This window comes from Barbatula barbatula, assembly GCF_947034865.1.
Source record: "Barbatula barbatula genome assembly, chromosome: 9".
NCBI classification, from domain to species: domain Eukaryota; kingdom Metazoa; phylum Chordata; class Actinopteri; order Cypriniformes; family Nemacheilidae; genus Barbatula; species Barbatula barbatula.
Window position 1 is genome coordinate 8562415 of NC_136772.1, and position 13181 is coordinate 8575595.

A 13181-nucleotide genomic window follows, 5' to 3' on the forward strand; every position below is an offset into this window, starting at 1 on the left:
TGTAATAAAATGGTGCCTTTGGTGTATGGGTCAGGATTATTCTGTTACTAAATGTAATTTCACTTGACATTAAAAGTAAAGGGGCAAATAGTAAAAAAAGATAGAAGGGGTAAAAACTGTAATGGAAAAAACACGTTTGCGGGATGAAAAAAACGGCTATCACAAATTCAGAGGTCAGCATCACCCAAGCTTTTGTATGATATTTCTTATTCTCGCTGTTCCTACATTACTATGTGGACGGCGTTTTTAAAGATATAAAACTGTTTTTAAATACAAAATGGTTGTGGATGAGTCTTACAGCCATTCACATCTTTCAGAATCTATGTGCATTGACCTATTGATAGTACGGCCTCAAACTCTTGGGAGTCTTAAGGACTTGCTTAAAGAGAGCGAAAGGGCTTGTCCAACACGAGTCCAAAAAGAAGACTCCAAAGAAAATGAAAAATAAATGAGCGTAAAGGCAAGGAGCACGGGGGAGAGGGTACTGGAGACAAGCATGGGCCGAGTGCCAGGCCGTCAGCTTACTGTCGGCCCTTTGGGATGCTCACAGCAACTCCTTCCATCTTTCTGTCTGCTGGCGCAGAGCTCGACCCGAGACTCTCGCCACAGACACTATTGATCACCGCTTTATGTAGAGGCCTTCATTACCATAGTGACCAACTAAACCATCAACCATTCCTCCCCACCCCCATCCCAGACAAATCCATCCCAGCAATTTCTGCCAAAGATCTCATCAGCCCGTGGGAGCCCAAGACCGGCAGCAAGAAGTGGGAACGGAGTGTACTCTACAATGTATTTGTGACAAATGCGACATACAAAAACAACAACATGCTCGAGGGTAGAAAGGATGGTCATTCACTGGAAATGACATCCTGGAGCTTTATTTGAAAAGAGCCATTCTTGACAAAGTGTGTGCTTGGAACGTTGATGAAATGGGCAACGGCGGCATGTCTTTTCAGCGCCCGGGCGCATTCGCGGCAATTCACAAACTGGATGGAGAGGTGGGACCTGCTGACCGGATAACAACGCCAAAGAAAGCAGGATAAACTGCTGATATTTACATAGAGGGAAAAGGACAAACTGCAGAGCCCTTTGTGTACGTGTTTGTGAGCGGGCGAGCGTGTGGCGTGCCACTGAGTGGCTCAACCCAGAGCCAGAACGCATATGCATTCAGGCCTTCTATTTGAGAGAGTCCCCTGAAACAAAGGCCTACAATTTAGAGCGAGCCCACTGATTTATTCTCTCTCTGCTGGTTTTGGTAAATTCATGGAGGCTTCTTGGCGAATAGGACTTTGAAGTGCAGGGCCCTGGAGCAGCCTTCAGGCTGAATGGAGGCTCTACTTCAGGGCAGCTCTGTTTGGTTGCCCTTTCAATGGGCACACACAACCTTTGCCATGGACAATAGTGTGCTCTAACACAAGAGAGATGCAGGGGTTGGGCACTGCACACACAAACAATAAATCAACACATAATATGGTAATGCAACATTATAATAAATTACATTAGGTCAATTAGACATGAATATTCAACACAGTCAAATTTAAAGGATCTTTGAAACCAAAGAGTTCTCTGCTGCTGGTTAATGCACAGGTACACGAGGGTGTTGATGTGAAGCGCAAGGTACGACCAGCGTGGTGCAGATTTTGAGGTCCGAGGAATTCGGGTTTGCATCACTTTCCGTGAACAGCCGAAGCCAACGTGACAATGTTTTGAGCTTGCTTCAGAGATGGCATGTCAATCATACTGCCATGAAAGGTGAAGGCCCCCTGACGAGAAAAGAATAGAGCACTGGTTGAATCAAATAAAAAATATTGAGATACCGTCTTAGAAGGATATACTGTATATATACATACATAAAACACGCTTGCAGAAAGCTTTATTGCCATACAAAAATATGCGTTTTTAGAGACCCTCAGGCAACTGCATATATATAAGGAATACACTAATATCATAAATATGATATAGGAAGCATTTTAAAATGGTTATTATCATTACAGTATGTTCCAATGAATCAAAAAAGTAATGTTAGCTTTAACAAAGAAAAGACAACTACAACCTGCTGTCCTTCTGAAACCTTGTATCTCCATATTTAGTGATTTTTCTTGCCATAAATCATTATTTTTAGCCACCCTTTATGTCACAGAGTTTTGCAGATGTCTAACCAATACATAGTTTTTAAAAACAAAAAATTTTTAAACTGTGTTTTTTTCCCATTTCCTAATAAACAGCGAATGTTTTGGCATTACAACATCAACAGCTATATATGCATGTATCCTAAATTTAAGTTTGTTACTGTTGGTGCACTGCTAAAAATGCCATGAGTAAAACCTCAGGTGCGTATTTTGCATACATTTTCTGTAACAAATCTTAAAGCAGATTGAAAAGGCCATAGCAAAACTATGGGAAAACTTAAATAAATTGAGCAACTGCGTCCCGGAATCCCGGCTTGCAAGCGAAGAGCTGAGTGAGGAAAGCGATGCTGACGCACCCCCCAGGCCATCCTTAGCGTAAGAATTACTGGCAGATTGTACATTACTAGCACATCTCAGACACGCACAGCCCTACCGAGCAGAAAACGCAGGACTCAATGATGCACTAAATTAGGGACTATATTATTCAACACCTCATTTGCTTTCCTTCCACGAAAGCTGAAAAGATACGGTACAGCATGGGTCGTGGAAGACGTCTTGATGTTACGCCATGCTGGAAAATAGTACAGATCTCTGTATGGAAGCTCAAGGAGTAGCGAGTGTTTACCTTCCCCAACTTCTGATTCTCCTCGAATGCTGCGATCAGTTCCGTGGCCCACTTGATTCTCTCTGGGCTGGGGGCAAATTCTTCATGAACAGCCTTGATCTGATTGGGATGGATGACTTGCTTTCCTAAAAGGCAAAGAGAAATGAATACATTGATCTGTATTAACATCACAAATACTTGATCATTTTAATCATGCATAAACTAGATGTCAAATTAGTGATAACACAATCTTTGAAAATGAACTAAACGTTAAGTGATAGTTCATACCCCAAAATAAAAATAATTATCTCATCATTTACTTAAAGCCATGTCATTTCAAACCTGTATGACTTTCTTTCTTCGCAGAACACAAAAGAAGATATTTTGAAGAATGTTGTTAACTGGCACCCATTTACTTGCATTGGTTTTGTGTCTATACAATAGAAGTGAATGGGTGCCAGCGCTGTTCGCTTACCAACTTTCTTCAAAATATCTTCGTTTGTGCCCTGTAGAAGAAAAAAGTCATACAAGAGAATGATTAAACGATGACAGATTTGTCTTTTTTGGGTGAACTATCCATTTAAGGTCATTTCAGACCATAATGTGTTTGACCAAATCTATAGACCTTAAAAATAAGTAACTGGGGACAGGGGACAACCGGGATGTTTAACATGGGTCTCGGGCTGTGACCAATGGATAACACTAAAGTTCTCTATAGTATAGCAGAGTTATTGGGCCCAAGGGAGGGGGGCAGCAATAAAGATTTTGTTCTGGACCCTGTAAAGGGTCATTCAAGCAACAGCCCTGTAACCAACTACTATTGTGTGACTCACAGGTTGTGTGTGGGTTATTTAAAACCTAACAACAGAGATATCAATAGAAACGAATCATGCTATAAAGATGCAGAAATCACTACTTTAAAATCAATATATTAAAACTAATAAATTATAACATAGCAGATAAATTATAAATAAATTAAAACGTTATTTACTACATAAAAGCATCCTATATAATGTAAAAAAATCTGTGAAAATATTGACAGAATAATGCCATGTCAAACATTGAAATCATAGTGAACTTAAACTTTGATTTTGAGACTTTAGCCTGTTTTTCACACATTGTTTTAAATCACTTACTGTACCTTTAACAATATAGTACTAACTAACACACTATTACAGACAGTAATTGAATTCTGTGAAAACATAAAATTAAGAGTTTGGTTCCAAAATAGGTTTTAAAAAGTTTTTTTATTGTGCAATCTAATTATTCACAATCAAACTGCAGTTGGTTTGTTTTTATTTGAGCCACAATAACTAAAATAATAGAGCTAACTAATAAAAACGTGTTAATTTTCAAACCAAACTCTAATGTACAGCTTTGGTTCAGTAGGATGGTCAATGGTTGGTATTGGGTCCTCTATGTCCAGGAGTGAATTGTAAGTGACACAGCAGGTACAGAGGATGCTATAAATTATGGGTGTCATCCCGATTTTCGTCTCGTGCCCCGCTGAACTCCGAAACTTTACTGCACGCTTAGTTACACTCCAATCTGAGTAACCCTCTGTGAGACTTCACTCGCTGCTTTTATTACAGGACTGTGTGAGAGTCATCGAGTACACACACAGTAACTTTAACACACACACACACAAATATAGAGGTCACGGACAGTGGCAACTGAAACTTACCATGAGCTCAGTTTTGTGTGCATTAATGCCTCAACATCCGATTAAACCTTTGAAGGGGACTAGAGCAGATGAATTATCCAAAATTTGAACTATAAACAGCTATAGTTTGCATGTCATGACTAAAAACACAGTTTCATTTATCACATGAGTATTTTAGATCATCTAGTTTCTCTGTTTTTGAATAGAACTTACAATTGTTAAATTTCTTCTAGGGCCATTTTCAAATCTCTTCTGCACGATTTTGGAGCATCAACTAAGAAGCTAAAACGGATTACGGTCAAGGCAGCAAAAACCTTATTCTCAAAAATAACATCTGTCCAGTATTACGCCAAGATAATCAGCAATCATGTTCCCAGATCAAACTTCTGGGCTATGAAACTCCATTGGCGATATGACATCAGTCACAGTCATATTTCTCTAAAGAATAAATACAGTAAGGTAGCTAGCTGCCCGCCTCAGAATTTAATACATGAGAAAACCATTAGCTCCATCTGCGTGTCTTACCTCGGCTGACCTTACTGAAACAAGCCTCTGCCATGTGTTATCCATTTCACTTCCCACATAATTCAGCACACAATGTTACATAAAGCAGCATAATGTCAGTCACATGTTAACACGCTCTTGCGATACACCAGTGTCACTGCTGCTTTTACACATTGTCAGGGCAAAATACATCACAGCAATATGCTCCCACTACGCAACTGAGAGTGAATGAGGCGCCAAGCAAATGCATCTCTTTACCAACGACAGCTAAAGCATGAGCTTCAATCTAAATAAACCAAACCAGCTTGGTGACTGTGTTTTCTTATTGAGCCAACAGTGCCGCAGACGGATGAATCGTGGAGGCTGAGGACCAGCGTGTGTGTGTACCGTCCCTCCGCGGCTCTGGAGGAGACGGCCTGTTGGATCAACACCCTAAAGCTGAGGCTCAAGGTCCATGTTTGTGACGCCCATCCCAGAAAAGACTGGCAGGGGGTCGTTCCCTCACATCAACAAAATATGCCCCCTTCCCCAGACTGCCACCTGTTCAGGAGCAGTCTGTTCCGAGCCAGCTAGTGACAGAGCGAGCAAAGTGGGTGTAGTGTGGCCTTACGCCACACTGCCATTGGCCGATTGGCATTAGGGAGCATTAATGATGTGCGGTGGCAGGCCAATCACAAGGTGCCATCTGGTTTGGGTATGTCTGGTTGGCCCACTACCATTTAGCAGAGTGCGCATGAAAGATGATTTTCAAAAGGGCGCTTAGAGTGACACAATCTATCGAAAAGACAAGCACAAAAAACGGTACTTTTTCGCCAAATATGAAAATATGAGATTTTTGTAGAACAATTGCCATGAACTGATAGAGCCCTTAAATAAATAGGAATCTAAATATTCAATCCTTGAAAAAATCGTACTATTTATAATATAAAAAAATACCTATCACCTCAATCCTAAACATTTTATTGTCTATTTTACCAGATCTTAATACAATCTAATACAATAATTCGTATTCATTACACAACACCATATCCGTGTACTCAATAATGCACCTAAAGGTACAAACAGGTCTAAACATGATTCAAGGTCAATTCACAGGTGGGGAGTTCAGGGGCAATGAAATAATGCTTAGACACAGTATGTGCAGTCATACATACAAAAAGAGAAAATATATGTTGGTACGTGTAAATTTACCTCTCATGTTTTGTAGCAGACTAGATTGTAAAGAAGTAGTATTACCCTATTAATAATTTTAAAGGGTATATTTTAAAATATCTATAGATAAAATGTAATAATAAACTATTTGTCCATCATGCAATGTTTGTAAAAATCTTAATCCTTCAAAATCTAAATGAAGGTAAAAGTGTGGTTTAAGCCAAACCTACAATTCTTATAAATTCTTACAAAAGTGAAAAGAAGTGAAAGATGCATCAGATCAACAAAAAAAACCCCCACCGTGCTTAACATCCTAAGGGTTGTGTTTCCAATATCCTATTTCCTACATACAAACCCACATACACACACACTTCACACTGAAGGTGTAACAATATAAACAGTGTTTCGTCAGGCCTCTCCAAACAGAGAACTCAGACTTGCAGTGGCAAACGGGGTGACACGAGCTCAATGCATGCTACCCGAGAGCTGCTCCGATTCAGACTCGCACAAGAGAGTCATCAAACCCGACCCCACCTGCCTAATGACAGGCTGCTGTATGCAGCCCCGACTGATGGACCGCAACATGGCAGCCGCAGGATGGCTGCCCGGAAAATACAAATAAACACCCGATAGATTTCCCGAAACCCTACAAACCCCAAAATAATAATAAAAAGTTCTTCCCATGAATAATACACATTCAAATAGTATAGTTAGAAAAACAATTTCTAGAGTAAAACCACAAGAAAATTGATCAAGAAAATTAACTAAACAAAATGTTTCTTATCCTGTCAGGTCCTCGACTTGTTTATTATAATTTAACAGTATTATTAATACATTTAGTAAGACTACCAACTGTATTTCACCACAAACGGTTTAATACTGTCAATTTGTGTATGTTGTTTTGCTGTTATTGCAGCAATTTATAAATGTTCCTTATTTTTTTCTGCATTAAAAAGTTAAATGTTTTAATTCTTGCTGAATTGCATTTATTAAATAATTATTTTAAATAGAAAACGTGCATATTTAATGAAATTAGTGATAGAATTATGACAAAAATAATAATAATGAAGTAAGTGAGATCTTCAGCAGAGGAGGGATCTGTTCGGCAGGAATGACAGTTTTAGTGTACACAGGGATGTGCAGAGAGAACAGTGTGCATTCTGCAAACAGCAATTATATATTCATTAGCAGAGACTCAGAGGAGGGCTGTGTCTGGCCTCCCGTGGCCAGTTACTCGCTCACCAGGACACACACACACACACACACACACACACACACACACACACACACACACACACACACACACACACAGACAAATAAAGAAACACATACGCATATATGCAGACAAACCAATATAGTAAACTTTCACTCAACCTCTCTAAATGTCTATATCACAAGATGCCAAGTTCAGGTCATTTAAATAAACTCCAGTACAAATTGAGCAGCATAATAAAACCACACATTTTAAAACACAAAAATAATTAGATAATAATTAGACCAGACCAGCCTTTTTGATACTGGAACAGAGATGATTATTTAGCTCAGAAATGTATATTTCCATTAAAGGTTTATAAATTGTGGCTCGGTCGCAAGCATCTCAGACATGCAATCGATTATCACTTAACCCTAAATATTCCATTAAGACCCAAAGTTAATGACGTCAACCACAGCAGAGCCAATCACAGGTTCTCTCAATGATCTGTCTAAGGCAGTGGGCATCGTCTAGATCAACCAGTGTATGACCTTGCCCATCCCAACATGCTTTGCAAACGCATGTGAAAACCATTTTTGGGAAGGAAGATCAGTAAAGCAGAGCCTGTGTGAAAAGAAATGTGAGAGTACCAGTGAAGCCCATGAGAGCTCCTTCTCTGGCCTGAAGCCTCAGTCCTTCCACATCCTTATAGTCGATGTAAACAAGATCAATCGCCTGGAGGCCGAACGCTTTGGTGGTGACCACCACTTTCTGCCGTGCGTACAGGAGCTCTTTAGCGTCTTTGGTGCGTGTGGCTCCTTTTAGTTGAAACACAGGAAAAATACATAAAAAAAAATAAAAACTATGGGTTAATCTAATATACTGTAAATAAATACAAAATTGCATTATATTCATGAATTGTAATCAGCTAATAACATTTGGGATATCGTCCCGCAATAGAAACTGTGAACAAAAAGACAAGATAAATGGTGTGATAAAGATAACAGACCTATGCTGGCACAGAAGTCATCTGAACCGAAGACAACGCCATCAAGATGAAAACCTGCCTTTGGCCCCAAATCTCGAAGTGCTTCACACACTGCCTTTAAGAGAATGAGAAAATAAGAACCTCTGTGTGTGTGTGTGTGTGTGTGTGTCGGTGCTTTGGCACTCAATCAAGTCACCCAGTCAGTCGGCTCTAATTTTCCCCCAAACTCCCTTAATCGCCGTCCATGCCTCTGTTCTTCATATAGTGTTTCAAAATGGAACCTGATCAGTTATTATAAAGAAAAACACACACACACACAATTAACGGCCTGATGCGCCTCTGTCTCCGTGGATGGTCTAGAAATCTGTGAAGACTCTCCAAAGCTGCAACTAACCCCAGAACTAAGACTGGTGAAAGAAAGTCTGGAATGTGATGTGACCGTGTCAGGCGTGGAGCAGATGGAATTTCCTGAATGCTTTTGTTGGGATCCAAATTAATTTTACTTCTCGCTGTGACTCTGCAATATTTCCCCGTCTTGCCTCTGTGAAACTGTCTAGCCACCACAACAGAGGGTTTGGGGGAGGGGAAAGCGGAAAAGAAAATAATAAAGAAGAAAAAGGACCTGCGTGTATTGTAAGTGGACAAATATTGTCTTTTCTGATTATTTTACTTTTGAAGGTCATGTGAAAAGTGACATTTAAATGTATAAAAATATATATAAAACAATTGAAGGATATAAACATTAAATATTAAACATGTGATGGTATATAAAGTTTGCAGGGTTTTTATTTACCTTCAGATTTAGCAGACCTACTGCAGTTTCCACAAAGGTGACCAAGCGGATGGGTTCCTTAAGCTCTCTGCCTTTTAAATACTGTTGAAACCTGTCAACAAACTGAAAAAGACACGCACACTCAAAATAATACAAAAACACTTTAATCTCTTGCAAACAGACAACACATTACGCAAAACCAAAGCTAATTCAATATAAAAACCTCTGACTCTGGGTTTAGCAGAAATAAAAAAATGTTTTGCTTCAAAGACTCTTCGCAAAGTCTTTGGACAACTCCTGTTTCACCGGGGCCCTCGAGATATACAACACGTTCCTGTCTGAATTTACAAAGAAAAGCTGCATATGAAAAGGAGAAAGGGATGAGATTTGAGTAGTCTGGGAGTGCATTTCATTTTGGTTTAATGCCGAGCCTCTGCTTCCCCCGGTGGAAAGACTCGCAAGACGTGCGGCGTGTGATACGGAACTTCTCCGCTCTATTCATTTTCCCGCTCATATTTGAGCTCACCTAAGAAGGCTTTAAAATGAAGTTTGATTCTTTGAAGACCAAAGCGTTCAGATTTTTTCCAACAGACCAGTTCACAGCTAGCTGTGGACTGCCAGTGGGGTTGCCCAAATTCCAAAATCTATCATCTGGAAACACACAAAAGCTCCCTCTGTCAGATATTTTCTTTTAAAGCCTGTACCAAAAAAGGGAGGGGGGTGGAAGGGGAAAAAACTCAAAGCAGAAAAGTGTAATTCCCTGTTCCCCATTCGTCTCTCTTTCACACGTCGGGGACGGCAGATTAAAATAACCTCAGGTACGTCAAGGCTAGTTTTTCAAATAAAGGCAAAAATATCCCACACACACTTGTTTTATTAGCTCAAAGAATATGCTTTCATTGAGGGATTTTTTTCTAATGGGGGAATTTTAATCATCTCCCCATTCAATCTCAGTAGGATAAATCATATCTGAGAGATTTGCATAAATATAAACCATCAAAGACTTTTCATCTTCAAAGGGGTTTTCAAGACCCAATAAGCTTTGTACTGTAATCATCTGAGGTCACAACCCTGCAGGGGTAACGCTGCTATGGCAACATAAAAACGCCAAAGGCTTAGCATAATATTCACCTCGAACGCAAAAAGGGAGGGAGAGGGATTGGCTTGTTTAGTGGCCCTTCCATTTCCTCACCATCTCTTTTATCAGACGCTACACTGCCCTCTCCAAAGGCCCCGTATTTTCGCACGAAATAATAGCCGCTCTGCGGCAAAACGAAGCATTTATCTAGCCCACAATAAAAAAAAACTCCGCCCTAAACAATCCCGACACGCGCCTGCCGTGTCGGACGGACATCGGCGAGTGACAACAAATTACAGGTGTGCTTTTATTGCGCTGAAGTATCGGGACCGAATGGCCCCTTTCAATATTTACACAGCCCCTGGGATTTCGGCATTGAACCGTAGTCGCTTAAACTGTAATACCGCTCTCAGGTGTCAAGATAAGAGGGCTTTTCCGGTCGTCAATAGGGCTATAGAGGCCAGGCTCCTTCAGTCCTCGTTCAGCCCTCTAAAACCCACACTTCTCAACAACAAGTGCCACTGTACGGATGGGAACGACGAAGGGATTTCGGCGCGAGGGAGCTGCTAGAGCGAAAAAGGCGGCAAGTGGATAAGTTTCAATTAATTCTCTTCAAAAGAGGGCCAGATTAAATGTTTCCGGCCTGCTGAAGTGCTCATTTCACCGTGTGGGGGAGAAGAGAATTAGGAGCGGACGGGGAGGGACGGGACTCGAGCTGGTTCTTTTCAGGACTCGGTAGTGTGGCGACCAAAGAATGCTCACGGCTCTGAATCTGTGGGAGAATTGTCTGCAGACAAAAGGAGGAGGGGGGGAGAGTTACGCCTGTTATAGTCCAATAAGCCTTGTCAGTCAAATAAGTAGGGAGAGAAGACAGAAAGGGAGAGCAGAAGATTTTTACACAAAAGGAAACAAGTAAGTCCATCTTTTAGCAACAAATCAGTCTGGAGGTTCCTTCGCTCATCTACGTGAAAAAAAGGGAAGAAAATAAACAACAGAGGGATTTAGGGTCGGCTGCAGAGAAGAGAAGAAGAGGAGGAGGAGAGAGAGAGATAATCAGGCTTGTAGTGTTACGACTTTGTGTTGTGCATTGGATTAGGTCCTCGCTGACTGCCTATCACAGACACAACACACGCGCACAAAAGATGGGGAAAGAGAGATATTTAATGCTACACAATAGCACTTGATAGCAGGTAATTATTTTCTGGCATCCAAAGAAAAATGCTGCGAATTATTTTCTTCGTCATGTAACAAAACCACTGTATTAAAAAAAAAGAATCTTTGTTAATTTCAATTTTTAAAAACATTTTTTTTGCTAAACTGCAATAATGTGGATTTAAAGAATGCATTTTTAAAAATGCCTCGATATACAATGTACCAATTCTAAGTGTGTGTTCTGCAAAAATATATATTGGAAAATAATAATAAATTCATATTGGATTGTTTTTCAAAAAGGCCAGAATCAACTAGGACATTTTTTTTATATAATAAAATAGAAATGTCCTTCCCAAACCTCAACAGAATTAAACTAAAATTGAACAGGTTCCCCAAACTCTGCATCCAACTGGCATTGGTTGAACAAACAATGGCTTCCGCCTCAAACTCACACCCTTGGTTGAGTCGATGTAGCTATGATGGGCCGAACAAACCTAAATCACTGCATTTACACTCTTCAGAATGGCTTATTTACACCTGCACATCAAACTGGGATAAAACAAACCATTTTAACATCTGAAAATGACAGCTATTTCCTTTAAATCATTTTCAGTAATTTCAGTAAAAAACTACAGATTTTCTGTAGCAACACTAAAATAACAGACAGGGGATTTTGTTAAACCATGACAATTGTAAGCAGCAAAATAAAGCAAATAGAAGAGAATCACTCTCTCCTTTCATGTTTGTCTCACGGCACTTTCAAAGCAGCGTGCCCATGTCAGGTCATTGCTACACGACTTTCTCTCCGCTCAAAATCTACCATATCCTGTGGTGGCTACGGGCTCGGCCGTGTGCAAAGCATGTGGAGAGCATGTTCTAACCCCCACCACATATGTGTGCACCTTTTTTTAACATACACACACACGCACACACTGCTTGCTGTGTGTTAGCCAATGTGACATCTGTCTGGAGGTTGTGTTGATCTTTGAGTGGCTATGTGGGGAGGGAAAGGCTGATGTTGTGGTCAATTTTATTTGAAGAAAACAAAAAAAGGGGGGGGTGGTTTGTCATATTATATTTTTTTATATCAGCAGGCCTAAAACAACAGTGTTTTAAAGGAAAGCCAACAGGGGATGTCTCATATTTTCGGAGGAAATAAAATCAGACACAAAACCATAACAAACTAGAACAGGAGAGAGAAATATGACCACCTGTCTGCAATTAAAAAGGGAAAAAGCAGCCCAGGAAATATATTAGCACTAATTAAAACCACTAGTTAAAAACTTCCTGCTTCGAGCCTAAACTAACTGTGAGCAACAGACCGGGGCCCCTCCATCTCACTACCTCCGTCCCTCCCTCCCTTCATCTACCTAGTTAAGACATTGTGGCTTCTTTAGGGCCCTTTCAGTGCTCATGCCGAGCAGCTGAATACTGCAGATTTGGGCTGGGTTGGCTGATTGGGGAAATGGGCTGGAGGGATTTGGGGGTTGGTGTATTGGCCATGCTGGGTGCCGCCGGGGCCTCCCGAGGCCGCCCCGCTTTGATGGATGGACAGAGGTCCACAAGAATCCTAAACACCTATTAAAAGACACACAGGTGTTGATATCACTTGAATAAAGACCTTCAACGTAAGATCAACTGCTTGATATATTCTGTACTGTAATCACTTCAGCATCAAACACCACTAAGATTTTGTTATCTTAAAGGTCCAGTTTATTAAATTTAGCGACATCTAGTGGCGAGGTTGCGAATTGCAACCAGCGTCTCACTCCAACCCTCCCCTTCCTTTCGAGGATTACACAGGACGAAGATGTTGGGTTTTTTTTGGCAGAAGGAGATAACATATTTAAAAAAAACACGCTATGTAGAGCAGTTTTTCCGTTTACGGCTAGTGTAGAAACATCATGGCGAATTCCGTGCAAGGGGAACCGTGGTGTATGTAGA

The 13181-nt window shown here is 40.5% G+C and overlaps 1 protein-coding gene across 1 annotated transcript in view; it reads right to left on the minus strand.

Annotated features, from left to right (window-relative positions):
* Positions 1 to 834: 834 nt before the first annotated feature.
* The window catches only part of clybl (citrate lyase beta like), a 53740-nt gene continuing 41393 nt past the window's right edge, over positions 835 to 13181 (minus strand). The window contains exons 4-8 of the mRNA XM_079464578.1: positions 9029 to 9130; positions 8257 to 8350; positions 7898 to 8065; positions 2758 to 2882; positions 835 to 1766 (exon numbers count right to left, since the gene is read on the minus strand). Coding sequence (XP_079320704.1) covers positions 1671 to 1766; positions 2758 to 2882; positions 7898 to 8065; positions 8257 to 8350; positions 9029 to 9130 — 585 coding nt within the window. The 3' untranslated portion in view covers positions 835 to 1670. The remainder of the gene's footprint in view (positions 1767 to 2757; positions 2883 to 7897; positions 8066 to 8256; positions 8351 to 9028; positions 9131 to 13181) is intronic.